We start from the raw sequence: 19808 nt of genomic DNA, 5'->3' as shown, positions 1-19808 counted from the left end.
ACACCTTTGGCCACACAAATCTTTGCTTTTTTTTTTTTTTATATGATCATTTATGCATCCAATCTTAATCTAGTCTCCAAATATCTAGTAACTTTTTCTATTTATTTGAAGATTGCTTCTTATTTTTAAGCAAGTTGAAGCTTGGTAGAAATCTGTATTTCCTCATCTTGATTTTACCTCAAACTCTTGGTGATCTATTGAACCTACTAGCATGTTCAATTAAGTATTTCCTACCTCTTATGTTTTTCAAATATTAAGCATTTGACATAACTTATTTATGATCATTCATCATGTAGGCTTAAGTATGCATGATGCTTTATTTAAATTAAAGATATAAATCAACATGTAGTTTTATCTATAGGTTTGCATTAAACATGTAAATATTTTAGGATTTATTTTTGAGTTTATTATGACCGATTGTATGATTTGTTTGTTTCTGTTTTAAGCATGCTATGTTGAAAGCATGATTAGGGTTTGATTCAAGCATGTTTCATGTTATGGAGGCAATTAATAACTTAATCCATCAAATTGCATAAAAAACAATAAAATTTAACATTAAACTTGATACGTTAAAATTTAGGGTGAGGGAACCAGGATAAATTTCTGTGCATAGCCCGGCTCAAATCGGGCCTCAACCACGGGTGTGACGGGCGACGGGATCCATAAACAGGTTTAAGCAGCAGCGACTTGCTCGACCTTGCTTACTACAGTGTCCACACTTACTCCATTTCTAATCCCAGGGTTTATACCGTATACTCCATTTCCTCTCCCATGACGTTTCTCTCATGAAAATGAAACACTTGAAGGTTTCCCTTATTTTCCTCATATTTTTGGCTTCCCAAACAGTCCACTCCTGGAAAAAAGACGAGTTTCGAAACTGCAACCAGACCCCTTTCTGCAAGCGAGCTCGATCACGCAAACCCGGCGCCTGCACTCTAATAGCCCACGATGTCTCCATCTCCGATGGTGACCTCACTGCCAAGCTCATCCCCAGAGCTCCACATGATCAAGATCAAATCAAGCCGTTGACTCTCTCTCTTTCAGCCTACCAAGATGGGATCATGCGGCTCAAGATCGACGAAGATCCCTCGTTGGACCCCTCCAAGAAACGGTTCCAAGTCCCCGATGTTATTATCCCTGAATTCGAGACCAAAAAGCTTTGGTTACAGAGCGCTTCGACGGAGAAAATCAACGGCGATGATGGGAGTTTGTCTTCCGTGGTCTACTTATCGGACGGCTATGAGGCGGTTCTCAGGCACGATCCATTTGAGGTTTACGTTAGGGATAAAGCAGGTAAGCGACGCGTAATTTCATTGAATTCACATGGGTTATTTGATTTCGAACAATTGAGAGTGAAAAAAGGGGATGAGGATTGGGAAGAAAGGTTTAGAGGGCATACTGATACGAGGCCATATGGTCCACAGTCTATTAGTTTCGATGTTTCGTTTTATGGGTCTGATTTTGTCTATGGAATACCGGAACATGCAACTAGTTTTGCTCTTAAACCCACTAGAGGACCTGGAGTTGAGGAATCTGAGCCATATAGATTGTTTAACTTGGATGTTTTTGAGTATGTTCACGATTCACCTTTTGGGATTTATGGATCTATTCCGTTCATGGTATCACATGGGAAATCCGGAAAAAGTTCTGGGTTTTTCTGGTTGAATGCTGCAGAGATGCAGATTGATGTATTGGCGAATGGTTGGGATGCAGAAGATGGGATTTTGATGCCCACCAAGCAGGGTCGCATTGATACCTTTTGGATGAGTGAGGCAGGGATTGTGGATACGTTCTTTTTTGTTGGACTGGGACCAAAGGATGTTGTTAAGCAATACATGAGTGTGACAGGTCTCCCAGCAATGCCGCAGCTGTTTGCCACGGCATATCATCAGTGTCGGTGGAATTACCGGGATGAAGAGGATGTAGAGAATGTGGATTCCAAGTTTGATGAGCATGATATTCCATATGATGTTTTGTGGCTTGATATTGACCATACTGATGGAAGGAGGTATTTCACATGGGACAAGTTGCTGTTCCCACATCCAGATGAGATGCAAAGGAAGCTGGCGGCCAAAGGTAGGCATATGGTAACAATCGTAGATCCACATATCAAGCGGGATAACTCATTTCACTTGCACAAGGATGCTACGCGGAGGGGGTATTATGTTAAGGATGCAACTGGCAAGGATTATGATGGTTGGTGTTGGCCAGGTTCCTCCTCGTATCCAGATATGTTGAACCCTGAGATTAGGTCATGGTGGGGTGAGAAGTTTTCTTATGAGAATTATATTGGTTCAACTCCTTCATTGTACATTTGGAATGACATGAATGAGCCTTCTGTGTTTAATGGACCAGAGGTATGTCACTTTTTGTTAGCGCTGTCTAAGTTTTATCTATTCACGATGTTTATTGTTCTTGTTATTTTCTTATCCTATTTTTCTATCATTCAATTATACACACTAGCTCATTGCTTCCCACCTATGTAAATGAAGTGGAAGAAGAGGAGAGGAGAGTTAATGTAATTAAGATTTAATGAAAAAATGGAGAGAGAGGAGTAAAAGTAATGGAGAGAAAAAAGAGGAAGAGATTAGTAGAGGAACTAAATCACAAGGTTATTTATAAGAATGATAAAATTACAATAATGACCTTTAGAGATTAAAATTTTATAGGATTTTGGTATTTGATTGTCTACAATTATATTGGATATATTTGTGACAAAAGTCAGCCCACAGTGTTCACTTATTTAATTGTGTGATACTGTTTGTGGCAAAATTTAGTCCACAGTGTTTGCTTATTTAATTGTGAAGGAACTTCAAATGTCAGTGCACGATTCACATATGAAGGTTTTTGTTTTCACAATAATTCATACAATAAAATTGCCTAAAATGGGTAATCATTGGTCTGCTAAGAGACTGTGCAATTAGAGCTGGAATGACCTTAATATACATGTATATGCTCTAGCATGAATGTCAAATGGACTTAGGTTCTGGGCTTCTACAGGTTGATGTACTACAAAGAGTAATCGATTGGTTGTATTTGTCTTCATTGGGTAAGATGCCATCTTGCTTTTATTTACTGCATTAGGCAAAAATGAAAGGACCTTATCTACTTGGAATGGAACAATGAATGTAATTACAACTTTCTATGGTAGAAACCTTGTGTACATTCATGGATTCTTTGGTCATTGTTCTGGTTATTAGGAAAATTTCCTTGTATAAGCATAATATGCACTTGTATAGCTGCTGTTTTCTCTTCTATAAAAGATTTGATTTTTTTTTTCCCTCAAGTGGAGTTTTTCACTTTTTCTTTTTCCATGCAGCCACTGACTTTTGGTTTGGTTAGGGCTACTTCTAATCTGTTGCTTGACATGATATTGGTGTTCGCATAAATGATAAAATAGATTAGAATGGGGTTATAGCAGGCATATTCTTTGTAGTTAAATGTGCTTAATATATCTGATTTTCTAACAAATATTATCTTGAGTTAGCAATGATAGTTCTCAAAGTTGGGTGTTTAAGTTTGAAGATATTAACATGTGGTACATGTTATGTAAAAGCAATTCTTTAATGTGCTTGTTCTTTAGTTAATAATTGTACTTCTCTCTAATATTGTTTATAAGGTTTGCAATGGATAGGAATGTATGCTTTTTATACGTTTTTCAACTGTTGTTTGGATAAGTAAAGACATGATTGGCCATTGATTATAAAAGTTCTAGATTTTCTAAATTAAGTACAGCAAAATGTTTCCTTTATCTGAGAGTTCCTCTATTCACCCAATGTTGGAAGGCAAAAGCATGCTTATAATCGTGCTAAATTTGTTACTAATAACCTAAAAACTGCATTCCATGAAGATGGAGATGAAGTTCTTTCCGAGTATTATTTTATTTTTGGTGGCTATACATAAAAAATTGTGGAATTTCTTTAGGAATTTTTAAAAAATATTTGTTCTTATTTATAGATGTGTGTGTGTGAACACATAAAAAGCTGCAGACGGGCTGTCAAAACAGCACAAATTGACTAAACTTTTGGGCTGCTAGGTGACAATGCCCAGAGACGCTTTACATCTTGGGGGAGTAGAACACCGGGAGTTACATAATGCCTATGGTTATTACTTCCACATGGCAACAGCTGACGGTCTTGTAAAGCGTGGAGATGGTGAAGACAGACCTTTTGTTTTATCCAGAGCATTCTTTGCTGGAAGTCAAAGACATGGAGCAGTCTGGACTGGCGATAATTCGGCAGATTGGGATCACCTCAGGGTTTCAGTCCCTATGATTTTGACACTTGGTCTTACTGGAATGTCATTTTCTGGTATGCATGCCATTTATTTTTTTAAAGGAAAAAATTTTAAAGCAGTCCACTTTTCCCTCTCTTGATGCTAGATAAAATTTCCTAGGTGCTGATGTTGGTGGATATTTTGGCAATCCTGAGCCTGAGCTATTAGTGCGTTGGTATCAACTTGGTGCTTACTATCCTTTCTTTAGAGGGCATGCCCATCAAGACACGAGAAGACGAGAGCCTTGGTTGTTTGGGTATGATATTTTTAACATCCATGTAATTCTACTTACATCTTGATGGTTAGCATTCACATTTAGCACATTCATTTATATAAATATTCCTAACATGTAATATCACAAATGCTTTTTAAGCTCTTTTCTTCACTAAAGCTAATTTATTTCTCTTAGGAACATTGTTCTGTTTACTTTTTTCATCTGTATCTCATCCCTTTCAACTTAAAAGAGTTTCTGAAATGGTTAAATTTTTCTTATATTCAGTGCATTGAAAAGTAAGCTCTACTTGTTTTTCACTGTTTTTGTGCCTGTTAATTGAATCTCAAGAAAGAGCATCTGAATCGAATTCTGGTTAGCAGAAGTACATGTGTATTTAGGGGGCCATGACCCCTGTGACTTTGTGTTATGGAATGGAAACTGCTTTAAGATGTGTTTAAAGATCTTCTTGGGCTTGGCAACACTTTAATAAGCTTAACTGTCATTTCTTCAGTGTATCATGCAGGTTGAAAATATGTACTTATTTAGATATAGTTGCTGCTTCATCTACTGAAATTTTGGTTTACCGTTGCCAATCAGCATGCTATTTCTTCACCTGTAAACTTGTGGTTGTATAAGCTGCAAGTGTAATCAGGTGTGATGTTGTCATGGAAAGGTTTAAGAAAAAGCTTGATATTATTATCATACAATATCATTACATTTTCATTATGTATTTACTTTTGTGATCTGCAAAAGTAATGGGTTTTATGTTATTTCAGTGAACGAAATACAGAACTAATGAGAGATGCCATACGTGTTCGTTACACGTTACTTCCATACTTTTACACATTGTTCAGAGAGGCAAATGTTAGTGGTGTTCCTGTTTTACGTCCATTATGGATGGAGTTCCCATTTGATGAAGCAGCTTTCAGCAATGATGAAGCTTTCATGGTTGGGAACAGTCTTTTGGTACAGGGAGTCTATAGTGAGGTACTGCTGTTAACTGGCTCTTTAACCTTCTATCTTTTCTGTTTCTTCTTTTTCCCTGTTGCTTTTCTTATCCTGTGAATAACTGAATTCTCATGTATTTTCTCTTAATGTAGAGGGCTAAACATGCATTTGTATATTTGCCTGCGAAGGAATCCTGGTATGACCTTAGAACAGGAACAGCATATACGGGGGGAGAGATCCATAAGCTTGAAGTTTCAGAAGAGAGCATTCCTGCTTTCCAAAGAGCTGGCACTATTGTTCCAAGAAAAGACCGGTTCCGTAGAAGCTCCACACAAATGGTGCTTGATCCTTATACACTGGTATGCAATTGATATTTGGACCCTTCTAGTCTTCTCATAAATATTTCTTATACTTCGTGTAAAATAGGCAGGGGGGGATTCAAATGGTGAATTAGGGTGTACATGGACACCTACCAAAGATTAAAAACAAGAAAGTTTGAAGGAAAATTTCCCCTGGACACAAAAAATTTCACCTGGATGCCCCATCTGTCGATTAAGTTAGTAAATTCATCGTAAGTATATATATTACAACTTAACAGCCCCAGAAAAAAATCTTGGATCCACCACTGAAAATAGTGCCTGGTATTCTTTAAATATTATTATTTTCACTGATTTGTATTTTCTAGCACGATTGGGCTGCTCTGGTGGCACACTGTTCTCTTGGTGTGTGTCTAGTCTCTAAGGCACAGCGCAAATCAACTAAAGCACTTGGGCACACCTTCTGTGAGGTGACTTTATTTAGTGTTCACCTTCTTGACCTAGGTGTGCTTTAGGTGAGCAAAAGATGCTCAGAAAGCATGCTTGGCTTGGAGTTTCTTGGTTTTTTATAGGTTTTTTGTTCCTTTTACTAGTTGTATTTCTATAATATAAAAGAAAAACCTATGATCAACTCTTTTTATAAGAATAATCAAATGGGTAATCAAGTTCATGCACAACTTTTTCTTGAAGATGGAATTGAAGGAAACATTGAGCTAGTGTCAGACAATGACGTTTTACTAAATTATGATATTACATTATCTTCAGAAGACATCAAATAATAAGAGGAGCAAGCTCTATAATGTTTATTAACAAAATTAAAGGTAAATTACACAAAAAGACTCTGTGGTTAAGCTTGAAAAGAGCTTGCCCCTTGTGTTTTAAGTTTACATTTAACTAACTTAAGCTTTAATTATGTTAAAAGCTTATTAACACCATTATCTTTTGGCATATATTTTTAAATAAAATAAATTTATATTAAAAATTTGAAATAAACCTAAAAAGGGAGCTTGAAACCCAAAACTTGACCAAACCATGGTAGGAAAAAAGATCCTCTATGCATCAAAGGCATTATTCATAGTGAACTTTGCAGAGATGAATGACGTTTTTCTATTACTAAACTTTGAAAACAAATTAAATTTCCACTTGCTTCAAAAAGCTCATATTAGAAGAGATATAGAAAGCTGAAAGTGAAAAAAAAAAAAAAAAGAACAATAACAACTAAAACATTCAAAAATAAGTTTTGCTATGCACTGCTTTCACAATCTGCCACCTATAAAATCTACACAAAAGATTACAATCTTCTTGGTGAAATCCCATAATTGTTGTACCCATGGCCACTGTTATACAACTAAAGTCTCCATATATTTTAACTACAATGTATAAAAATAAATAAATAAATAAATAACAAACCACAAGAATCTTCGCTTGCCATTTGCCAAAGAAAAATGAGAAATTAAAGATTTTTGGAAGAGTTTAGAGATTTTTACACAAGCAAATTAGCGTATAGAGAAGAAATTGAAAAACGAGTGAAAGAGGAAAATAAAGCAGAAGGAAAGATCACTGGGTAACAATAAAATCTAGCAGTTTAATTTGGTATAGCAAAAGTGAGAATAAAGATTAATCACAATGGAGCAATTAAAATCCAAGGTTTTGGTATTCTGAGAAAGAGAAAAGAATAATCCAAAACCGTAATTGCAAAAAGGAAAGAAGAACCAACTAGGGCCATTAAAAGCTTGGCTGCCAGTGTCACATACAATTGTGCTTCCTTCTGAGATTGGTTTCTGTTTTCTGACTTCTTGCTTTGGTTTGTGCTCTTTGATTTCTTGCTTTGGTATTGAAAAAAAAAAAAAAAAAGAGGATTAGTACAAGAAACAAAAATAAACTAAAAGGGGGAAGATGAACACAGTAGAAGAAAGTGTAAACAAGATAACACTGTTAGGTGATAAGTTAATGGAGTAAAACACAGTGTGGTTAATTGTCACTTTTTAAAGCTCGGGTATTAAATTAATTTTCCCTCAAATTAGAAGGTGCTTATTCTTAATTTACCCCAACATTAAATATGTTAAGATAATTAAATATTTGTATAATATATAGAATATTAATGTCAGCATAAATGGTCCATGCATTTCATTAATATGATGGTTATAGGTAGGTTTTAGCATCATATATGCTGATATCGTTATTTTAATGACATGTAGCAATTTTAATTCATTTGTTTACAGTTTATATGGTTGAAATGATATGTAATAATTCCTCAACACATCCATGTATGTGGCAGTGTCTAAATAATACTGAACTTTATCAAAGAGAAAAAAGAGAAAAAAAAAAAAAAAAGAAACTGAATGGTACTAAAGTAGGTAATTGAGATGAGAGATTATTTTGTTTTGAAATAGTGAAGTTGTTCTTATCTAGAGAGATAATTTTGTTTTGAAATAAAGATAATTAAGTCTTATTTTCTGAGCCTTGATTCCAACTTCCAAGAGGGCCAAGTATTATTTATAATTGTGTATTGATCTCATCAGCTTGCTTAATGGTCCATTTATTTTGTTAATATATCTTCATACTCCTTAATATACTAAATGGATCACATATTTGGCATTTTTACATTCAGTTTAGTGGGGGCAAAAAGCAATGTATGCTTAAACTTTTGGTATTTGGATTTCAGTGAGGGCAGCTGCCCCCAATGCCCCCACTATAGGTTTGTCCGTGTTTTTATCTAATAGCGATACACAGGCATTGTCTATCTCCCTCTGTAATCCTTACTTTTCTCTATATTGCAATTACCATCCATTTAAAATTCATTTTTTTGTGATAAGAAAGCCTTTCTTTTTTTCATTTTACACCTTTTTTAAAGTTTAGTGCGACAAGAGTGTACAAACCAAGCCATTTTTGTAGCGTTGAGTTGGTGAGAGACTAATTTGGACAATCCCATCCTATATACTAATAAGAATTTTTTTTAATGGCTGAATAGTTAAGGTTGATTTTCAGCTGTCTAAATTAGAAACCACTTTATTTATTTAACAGAGTTTAGCTCAATATGGAATGTTTTCAAAGTAACATGAAGGAGCATCATAAACCATGTTCAGTGTTTGTCCATGCAGTATTTTACTAATTGAACAATCAGCCAATATGTCCTGGTTTCAAATTTGTTAAATGCCTTCATGGCTGTGTGTGCAGGAAGATATTTAATGCATGCATTTTTGCAAACCTCATTTTGTGGGAACTTATGGACTGTTTTAGCATTGTCAACAGTTATGTTAATGCCTATTACTGATCATCATGAAGAGTTCTTATAACCAAGAAAACTCATTACCAAAGTGGATGATAAATCTGCAAATAGATTACAGCAGTTTGGAAAGTAGTGATGTTATAATGTTAAGAAAAGAATAAAATACTTGTTTGCTCAGAATTTGTTAGTGCTTCTCAAAATTGCCTTCCTTGGACATTTTTAATAAGTTATTGCTTCTAGCTTTCCTTAATCAGGATGGTATTGGTTAGTAAGTGTAACTGGTTAAATCCAGCAAAATATGGGACGGACCACATTATAACTTGCAGCAAATTTCCTTTTTATCAGAACACATTTCATAGAACTCTAGAGGGGCTATCCTTTGTCAAAATTTTATTAAAATGTCTGAGCTTGGATCATGATTGTTACTGTTTTCTCTACCTTTTTTCTCTGCTGGTATTATTGACAGTGATGACAGCAGTAATCAAATACTTTAGTTTCAGTGCATGCTGAATCGGTAGTTCTAACATAACTGTTTCTGTTTAGGTGATAGCTCTGAACAATTCCCAAGCAGCTGAAGGCGAACTCTATATTGATGATGGAAAAAGCTTTGACTTCATGCACGGGGCTTACATTCATCGCCGCTTTGTGTTCTCAAATGGGCAGCTTACATCTTTAAATATGGCATCCTCTTCCCTTGGCAGGTCTAGATTTTCTTCCGACTGCATTGTTGAGCGGATCATTCTTCTCGGATATACCCCTGGGCCAAAAAGCGCTCTTGTTGAACCCGGAAATCGTAAGGCTGAAATTGAACTTGGTCCACTTCGGCTAGGGGGGCGTGGTGGTGCTGCTGTAACCATCCGCAAGCCTGGTGTCAGGGTTGCTGAAGATTGGACAATAAAAATTTTGTAGTATACGGTAGTCCCTGACTTTCTAATGTTAACAAAAGAAAGTTACCCTTGTAATTGTTAAGTATAGTGAAGAAAAGAGGAAATAACATTCGTACCTGCAATTTACATAATGCGAAGAACTGTAGTTTCGATCACTTTGATTCTTGGGCTGCCATTCCTGACAAATTTTACTTGACAGCACACGCAACCGTTTACAATGGATCTCCTCATGGGTCAGGTTGGGTTCATGTCGAATCTGGCATTATATTTCAACATTTTAAGTAAGTTTAGTACAGTTTAGTTTGATTTTTTGCATTTCATTTTTTACTCAATTTCGTTTTTATATATAATAATAAAGCTCAAACTTATTTAAAACATTGGTATTTAAAATTGAAATATTTTTTAATTTTTTTGTAAATTATTAATTTAATTAATTTTAATTGAATTTATGAGTCATTTAAGTTTGGGTTAATTTAATTTTGTTGAATGTAATTTAAAATTATATTATTATTTTATATAAAAAAATAGATTTTATCATAAGTAATAAAACAAATGGGTCTCGTTCATTATAAAAAAAATTAAACAAATAAGTTTTGTTTCATTATGATAAAAAATATTTTTTAATTTTTGGATCGGGTCGGATTTAAATTTTAAATGATGAAATCTAATTTTGATTTTATTTTTTTATCAGGTTTTGTTTATTTATCCAAATTTATTTAACAAATTTAATATTTATATTCAAAAATTTTTAAATTTCAAATAAACCTTTGGATTTCAGCAAACTGTCCAACCTATAAGCATGTCTAATTTGCAACCTATCCACGATATATAGTAAATATTAAAAAAACATAATGCTAAAGAATGAAAAGTATCTCAAAATTATCTCAATATTCCAAAGATAAACGTAACCATATATATTTCTTATGAAAATATGAAGTTTACTGACATTAGGTTATCAGCAATCAAATTTAGAAAAAAAGAATAATTTATTCTTAAGATAAATAATATAGCCAAACATTGACAATAACCCCGTAACTTTGGCATGTAGTTTTTAAGCTCAAAATTGAAGTTCATATTTGTTATTCATAATTGGATGTTCAAATACTTTTTTTTTTTCCTAATATGAGTCAATGACAATCCTAACTTTCAATGATTAACTTTAAGGAACGACAACGTCCATCAACCAAATTTTCGTAAGTTTTAACAAAACCATGGATAATTTGAACACCTAACAAACATAGTAAATCCTATCATTAATTACATTAAGGCAACAAGCTTTGTAGAACTAATTGGATCCTAGAGCATTTAAAGAAGCTTACACTTTTAAGCAATCTTAATTACATTACCTTTTAAACCAATGTATCAGAAGGTGTTTGGTTCGACTTAAAATTTTAGAAAAAAAATAATTTTGGAAAAAAGTGACATTAAAAGGGAATGTATGATTTTTGAATTTTATTGACCTATAAAATGTAAGATTTTTGTGTTTGATTTAGAAGAACGTAAAATTATCTAATAAATTATTTTACTTTATTATTCTTGATAATACATGAATAATTTGTCAACTTTATAATATGTTATACATGAATAACACGTTTTTGTTAAAATTAAAGCATTTTGAAAAATATAGGGTTTTCTTTTTTCGTAATTTCAACGTACATAAATTTAAAATCTTGATTACTATCCTTATGTTGATTGTCTTTATGCAAAAAAAAAAAAAAATGCAAATCGAGTTTTAGGGGATGGAACTTTCAGAACAAATTTTGTAAGTAATAATATTAAATAATTATTTTTAGATTTTATATATAATAATATTATATAAAGATATTTTACATTTTATTTCAATTTTATTATAAGTAGCAACATCCACTATGGTTTTTATCTTCAAAATATGGTTTTTGTTAAAATTTTAAAATTTTTAAAATAAAGTTTCAATATCCACTAGGTTTATTATCTTAAAAATGCGATTTTTATCAAAATTTCATAATTTCAACATCTACTATGTTTTTAACTGGTAAAATTTCATAATTTTGAAATTAAAAGTTTAATATCCATTAAATTTTTATTTTAAAAATGTGATTTTTGTTAAAATTTCAAAAATATAGTTTTAACATTTATTAAGTTTTTTATTTTAAAAATACAGTATTTGTTAAAATTATAAATAACAAAATTTACATTTATTTTATAATTTAAGGAAACTAAAAAAGATAATCTAGTCTAAAAATATAAATAAATGAGAGTAAATGATGCAAGATTTTTACTTTTTCTCCAAAATCTTAAAAAGCTTCAAGTAGGTAGGAGTTTTTTATTCCTCTATTTTTTTTTATTTGCTCTATTGAGAATCTTAAAATTTTTTATAATCACTTTCCGCGAGCCAAATTAAAAAAATCAAATTATAAAAAATAAAATTTCGAAATACTCTTTAATATATTATCCGATAAAACAAAATACCTTAATTAAACAAAAGACATTAGGTACTAGTCTGAAATATTTTGCATATAGGACTTTTTTTTTATACAAAAAAATCACAATTTAAGAATAAAAAAAAATTATAAGTATTAAAATTAGTATTTATTATTTTTTAAAATAATTAAATAAATCAATTAAGTTCATCTCTAGATTCTCGTAAGAACATATTTTACATGTTAATACAAATGGTGCATTTTATCAATTTTAGTCTTTCGCATAGCATGTACATATATACGTGTTCAATATATGAAAACACTTGGAAGAGACAAGTTTTGAAATTGCACATGCACCGCTAGAAAAATGATTGGATGTGGGTCCATGCACGAGAAGAACCCCTTTTTATTGTTATTGTTTAGATTGACCGAAACACAAGGAACCCTTGCATCCATCTTTCGATGTTGGAGAGAGAAAAGTAACAAATATTCTTCCAGCAAGAGTGTCGTATTGGTACTTGTTGATGAATATGGAGATATGGTTACATGCTTTGTAGGCATTACCTAAGATAAGAATGTGAAAAAAAAAAAATTGATCGTGTAATTTATTGATGAAATATTATATTTTTAATTTTAATTATTAAAATTTAAATTGTAGACATTAATTTATCCAGAATAAATAAATAAATACGTAATATAGGTATAAAATATGAAATACAATAAAAAAATGAAATAATATATAAAAATACCAAAAAAAAAAGAGATGGAACAAAACAAAAAAATCGAGGATGGCAGTGGTGCCATCCCCGACACCACTGCCACCACCCATGCCACCAGACCCACTAGACCCTACACCCCACTCTTCTGATAATTATACCCTACCCTTCACCCCTCTAATTACTCATTTCATTGATAAAACTGTCGGATATGGCTAAAACTAATAAAAGAGGCATGAGGCTCGTGCTTATACCCGTGCCCAGCCCTATGCCCTTCCCCCCAAACACACGTGACTGGAGCTCTATAAATAGAGCTTCTAACGAAGCCAAAGAAAACGAAAAAAAGGAAGGAGACGCTGCAAAGAAAAATGAAAAAAAACACAAAAAAAAATACAGTCATCCCGTAGGGAGGAACCCAGCACCTAAAGCTTCCTGCACAAAAAAAATGGGTCAGTTTCATAAAAAAAAAAGTCAGAATATACAAAAAAAATAACCTCACCAAAATTTTGAAAGCAGATATAAGGAAGTGAAGACTCCTTTAGGTGAAAAGGAGGTTAGATCTACGCTCAGGGGGTCGAGAAGAGTTTGTGAGAGATTTTTGGAATTTTTTGACATCGTCGACGGCGGTCGGAGCTCGCCGTCGGCAAGGACTGCGACGACCGTCGCGACAGACGACCACCGGCCCCAAGTCGGCTGAAGAAGAGAGAAAAAACAAGAGATTTTTTTGCTAGAAAACAAATGAAATGAATGAAATTTTTTTTTTAACTTTTATATAAACTGTCCATAGCTAAAACGACGACGTTTCAATAAACGTCCAAAACGACGTTGTTTAGACCAAGGAGGATCCGCGCTCAACCCGCGACTCGACCCGGGGTCTGCGCACCAGACCCGACGACCCGCTTCTCCATTAGCCCCTGACCGGTTCATCTGAACCGGATCAGACTGCCCAGATCGAACCAGATCGCACTTGAATCGTTGAACCGTGCCCAGATCGAGCCGAACCGCAGGATTGAACTGTCGAACTGAACCGCTCGTTGACGGTCCGGTTCAGCTAAAAAAATTTTTTTTTTGAAATTTTCTTTTTTTTATATATATATTATTTTATTAATATTTATGCATATTAAAATATTTATATTTGTTAGATTAAATGATGAAATTGTGGCTAAATTTTTTTTATGTAATCATGTTAATTTTTAAAATAAACTTTAAAAAAGATAATATAAAAATAAATTTAATAATAATACTAAACTAATAAAAAATGTAGGAAAAGAAAATTTTTATTCGACGATGAGATTCAAAAGTATTACAAGTAATGATGCCTACGAAATTTTTAGGTGAAAAGATTTTTTGTAAAATATTACCAGTGTATTGGAATATTTATAGAAAATCTTCAATATAATAAAAATTTCATTTTTCTTCAAATTTTTAAATAAAAATTTCTTTTTTTAAAATAATAAATAAAAATTGATTAATATATTAAAAATAAGTAATAAAAATGAAAAGAAAAGAAATTTATCCAATGATGAGATTTTAAAACTATTTCAAGTAGAAATGCTTTAAGAAATCTCTAGGTGAGAAGATTTTTTATAAAATATTATCAGCATATTGGAATATTTATAGAAAATCTTCAGTATAATTAAATTCCTTTTTCTTCAAAATTTCAATAAGAATATTAATAAAATAGACAAAGGAGAGTAAAATGTGTGCATAAACATGGTAACATTTTGCATTGTATGCATGATATTTTTTTTACGAAAAAATAAATTCGAGCCTCCGAAGATGAGATTCTAAGGTATTCCGAGAAGCGATGCCTAAGAAATTTCTAGGTGAGAAAAAGTTCTTCTAACGTTACCAACGTACTGGAACATTTTAAGAATTATTTCAATAAAAAGGTTTTAATTTATTTTTCTCGAGAATAAATTTTTTTCTAATAAATAAAAAAGTATCAAGGAAATTATTTTTCGAACATCGAAAATTAGACTATTTTTATCAAAATCAAAGGATAACACGTTGTTAATTGGTACCATTTTTAACGGGCGCTGTAGGGGTGCTAATCCTTCCCCATGCGTAACTGACTCCCGAACCCAGACTGTTTCGCAGACCGTAAAATTATCTTTTTAATAAATTTTAATTAATTTTAAAACTTTATTAAAAGGATATGTTTTAATAGGTGGCCAATCGCACCTAGTCAAAAAAGATTGGTGGCGACTTCATTATATATATTTTTATTTCGTTTCCAAATTCATCGGACAGATACAAAATCGTTACGACAGTTTGGCGACTCCACTAGGGACGCCTTTTATTTTTGAGAGTCAAACCAAAATTAACTACTTGTTATCCTCAAATTTTGATTTAAACAATCTTAATCAATTTTTAAAATTTTTATTTTTCATTTTTTAGTAAAAAAGGTAAAAAAACAAAACAAAACAAATCAAAAATAAAAAGCAAAAAAATTCACACACATTTCTTTTACTATGCCTCTTATGTTTATTTTTTTTTGTATATATTGCTCTCAATAAATTAGGATATATTTGCACACAATGGCATGATACATCTCATACATGAGCTCTATACCTGGGCTCCGTCCTTTATAGGAGGAAGTAAAGTACCTATGCTCTCGTGAGGTGATAACCTCCGCAATGGCAAGCAAAATACTTCCACTTGAATTGAACCCTTTTTCGTTTGTAGCCTGTAATGGGTGAGGATCGGGGTGCCTTACTAGTCCAACATGAACAACAATGAGGAACAATTTGGGAACCTTTAGACCCTGTCAATCCAAACTCAACATATAATAAGCCTAGGAAACCAGCCTTATGTAGAGCCCTATTCACCTTCTTGTAGAAAATACCTAAGAATAAAAGTTGTGTATAATACTAAACAAAACAAAATAAACAAAAAATCTCAAAACAAAAAAAAAAACACTAAAAAAATAAAAAAATATTTTTTTTTCTTAAACCACATCCTCACACTAACTCAATTTTGTTTCTTTTTCTTTTTCTTTTTGCATTAATCATATCATACAATTTTACATCGAGATATTTGCTCTAGGACATATTTCTCTCAAGAAGTTTTCATGGATCCCATAGAACTGCAGATTTACTCATCCTCAGTCAATGTGCCATGTGAGTCGTATAATGAAGTACATGTTTGGTCGAAAGAAGCTTAACAAAAGAATGGAGATTGTTTGCCTACCGATTATGTGTCTGAATTACCCGAGAAAGTGCATTTAGATCTCACACAGAATGATTTAAAAGAGTTAGCTGCTGTCTGAGGTCAGTTAAGTGAAGAAAAAAAAGAAAGTTTTATAAAAAGTATGGGTAGATTGCATCCTTCATTTCAGTAGTCATCGATGAACAGCTGGTCAAAGCAGCTACATAGTTTTAGGATCCATCCTATAGATGCTTCACTTTTAATCAGGAAGATTTGGTGCCAACTATTGAAGAGTATTCGATTTTGCTCAGGATAGAACTACAATGTCCAAATAAAGTATTTACCCGAAAGCCAAAATCAGGTTATTGCAAAAAGTTAGCCAAGCTTATGGGGATTAAAGTAGAAACCATTCATTTCTTCGTAAAGTCTAAAGGTGAACATCTCAGCATTCATTGGGACTTTCTCTGAAACTTCATTCAGGAGCATTTAAATGATGATCAAGGTACGGATGTATTTGCTCTAGCATTGTATGGCATGGTAATCTTTTCGAAGACTTTGGGTTACATTGAGATAACTGTGGTAGACTTTTTCGAGCAAATTAAAACCCAAGCAATTAATCCTGCTCCAGCAGTCCTAGCCGAAACTATTAGGTCATTGAATTTTTGTCGACGAAATAGAAAAGAACGATTCATAGGATGTGCATCTCTATTATACATATGAGTCATAAGTCATTTCAAATGTGGGAAGAGTGCATTTTTGAAACCATATCTTTGAAACAAGGCACTAATCGAAGAGTTTTGTGAAAGCCAATAGTCGACATTAAAGACTAAGAAAGAATGAGTCATTTTCTTGCGAAGGCTTACTTGGGATGAAATCGAATGGATGGCACCTTGGATGCCTCGTGTGCCCTTATTATATCGTGGAAGAAATGAGCCATGGATATCGTTATTAGGGCTATGAGGCGTTGTAAGTTACGCTCTATTGATGGTACTGAGGTAATTTGGTGCAAAACAGTTTGTTCCTGTTACTCATAGCTTGATCCAAGTAGAATTTATTTATGGGGAATCGAATCCATCCAAAACCTCAGAGCAGTTGATCCAAGCATGGAAGAGAACACAAAGAATGAGGTTAGGGCCTCTTATCGATAAAGTCACTTCTGATTACTAGATTTGGAAAGTGAGGCAGCTTAGAGACATAGTACTCCCTCCTGATGATAGTTCATATCAATTGGTTAATCTTTCTGAAAAAGTGCAATTATCAGAAGTTGAGCTTGTCAAGAAAGAATTAGAAGCTGAAAAAGAAGAAATGAGAAGAGAAAATTTGAGATTTCGAGAGAAAGTAGGGTAATTGAAATATGAAACGGAGATACAAGGGAGCAGATTAGAAAAGGTCATAAAAGAGCGAGATCTGGCTAATAGTGATTTGAAAGATCTACACTAGAAAAATAAGAGGTTACGAGTTCAATTCAAAACTGAAAAAGTTATCAAGTCTTACCTTAGTCGACAACGTGAAATGGATGAGCTCTGAGAGAGAATAAACAAATGAAAGGGCAAAGCTCAAGAAAAACAAGAGGAGACCACCAGAATTTCTCAAGAATGTCAGAATTGGAAGGGATTATACTCTACAACCTTAGCAAGATTGGTCAAATGCCAAAACAAAAAGGAAAAGTTGAAAGTCATGCTCATAAAAAAGAAAATAAAGCACTTCAAAGTACTGAATGAAAAAGAATCACTTCACTAGGTGATCCAAGAGTTAGAGATACAACTACAAGACCACAAGAGCCATATTTCAGTAATGATAGATGAGTGGCATAAAAGGGAAAAAGATTGGATCTTTACATGTGATTCAGAAAGGGATGCCCACATGAGATGGAAGGTAGAAAGCTTAGGGAGGTAATAGTACATAGAGCACTTGACTAATCAAGTTTGTAAGGCAGTGAAGAAAGCATGGGAGATGGTTGAAAAGGTAGAAGCATTAAGAAGAGAAGTCAATCCTATAGGAGAATATGGACAGTGCCTAGTGAACTTTTTAGATGATGCGAAAAACCATTATGAGCAAGTCAAACGCTTTTATGGATATAACTCTAGGATGGTAAATCCTATGTAATAAAAGTTGTATGGGATCAATAAAAATTTTTAATGTTGAAATTCGTCCAAGAACAAATATCTCCCACTTGCATTCATGCATCATATACATCATTTTTCATAAAATAAGTAAAAAATAAAATTTTAATTTTTTCTTTCTTTCTTCTTCAAAATAAAAATTTTATGGTAATAAAGGTTTAAGAATAGCTCACCCATAAAAATTTTTGGCCCAACCTACTCGTCATTCATATAATACCAGGACACAGACAAGAATTATGGAGCAAGAATAGGTCAATCGATTTGAGAGAATTGAGAAAGCTCAAGAAAAACTAAGAGGGGATCTCAGTACAATAATAGAGATGCTCAAGAAACTTGACAAGAGAAAAGCAGTGGAAAAAATCCTAGCTTTTAAGAACAATTGCCAAATATGGTAGATCCTATCTATCCTCTAGGTTTAAGCCACGACTGAACCAACCTTCACAAGGAACTAGAGTACCAATTCCTACTCCCGGTAGATATCCTAATCTTTATCCAGGAATGATATTCACACTTATTTCAGGATAATTTCAAAATTTTGTTAATCCCATTATGATGGAAAAACCATCTGAGCCAATCTTAGGTCATGATTTGGATGATCCCAAGGAAAAAAAAAAGCTAGGGATACAGACACCTGAAAAAGTAAAAGATACCAGTGCCCGAAAAAAAATGAAGTTATTGGAAGAAAGGCTTAGGGCTGTAGAGGGAATGAATTTTTATGGCTCCATAGATGCGGCTGACCTTTGTTTAGTTTCAGATATGGTCATTTCGCCTAAATTTAAGGTCTCTGAATTTGAAAAATATGATGGCACAAAATGCCCAATGACCCATATCACCATGTATTGTTGAAAGATAGTAGCATATGCTCGCGATGAGAAGTTGTTAATGCACATATTTCAAGATAGTCTTACGGGTTCTACAGCTAGATGGTATGTCCAATTAGATAAGACTCGTGTCCGTTCTTGGTAAGAGCTTACACAGGCATTCCTTACATAATATCGACATGTCACGAATATGGTTTCAGATCATCTATCTCTTCAAAGTATGGAAAAAAAGTAACTAAAAACTTCAAAGAGTATGCACAAAGATGGAGAGACGTGGCTGCACAAGTTCAACCTCCTCTCACTGAGAAAGAAACAACTATTTTATTTGTGAACACCTTAAAAGCACCGTATTATGAGAGATTGATAGGCAATGCAACCAAAAACTTTACAGATATGGTGATATCAAGTGAGATCATTGAAAATGCCATAAAAAATGATAAGCTCGATGCAAGAGAGACAAGTGGAGTAAGAAAAGGTGAAGCTCCCAAAAAGAAAGAGAATGAAGCCCAAGTAGTAAACTTTGTAGGGCAACGGTTCAGAAGTTTCACATCCTACTCTGTACCAATCTACCAAACCCATTACCCTTCCATAAACAATGTTACATCCATTCTTCATCCATATCAACCATACCAACCACTATAACAATCAACTTATCCATCCCGTTTTCAGCCATCCTTTCAGACACCTACCTACAATCGTCCTACTGCATCTATTAGACCAAGATGGAGA

At 33.3% G+C, this 19808-nt stretch overlaps 1 protein-coding gene across 1 annotated transcript; it reads left to right on the top strand.

The window, feature by feature from the left end:
* The first annotated feature begins 693 nt into the window (after positions 1 to 693).
* On the top strand, positions 694 to 10025 carry LOC111291753 (putative glucan 1,3-alpha-glucosidase). Its single transcript, XM_022883717.2, has 6 exons — positions 694 to 2357; positions 4037 to 4310; positions 4396 to 4531; positions 5266 to 5476; positions 5590 to 5796; positions 9527 to 10025. The coding sequence occupies exons 1-6, from the start codon at positions 786 to 788 to the stop codon at positions 9890 to 9892; spliced, it is 2766 nt and encodes a 921-aa protein (XP_022739452.2). The 5' UTR covers positions 694 to 785; the 3' UTR covers positions 9893 to 10025.
* The last annotated feature ends 9783 nt before the right edge of the window (positions 10026 to 19808 follow it).

The sequence above is a fragment of the Durio zibethinus genome, chromosome 10 (genome assembly GCF_047325235.1).
Source record: "Durio zibethinus cultivar Kanyao isolate XHJ-2024 chromosome 10, ASM4732523v1, whole genome shotgun sequence".
Lineage (NCBI taxonomy): Eukaryota > Viridiplantae > Streptophyta > Magnoliopsida > Malvales > Malvaceae > Durio > Durio zibethinus.
Note: the sequence above shows the minus strand (reverse complement) of the source record. Positions and strands in the feature narration are given on the sequence as shown.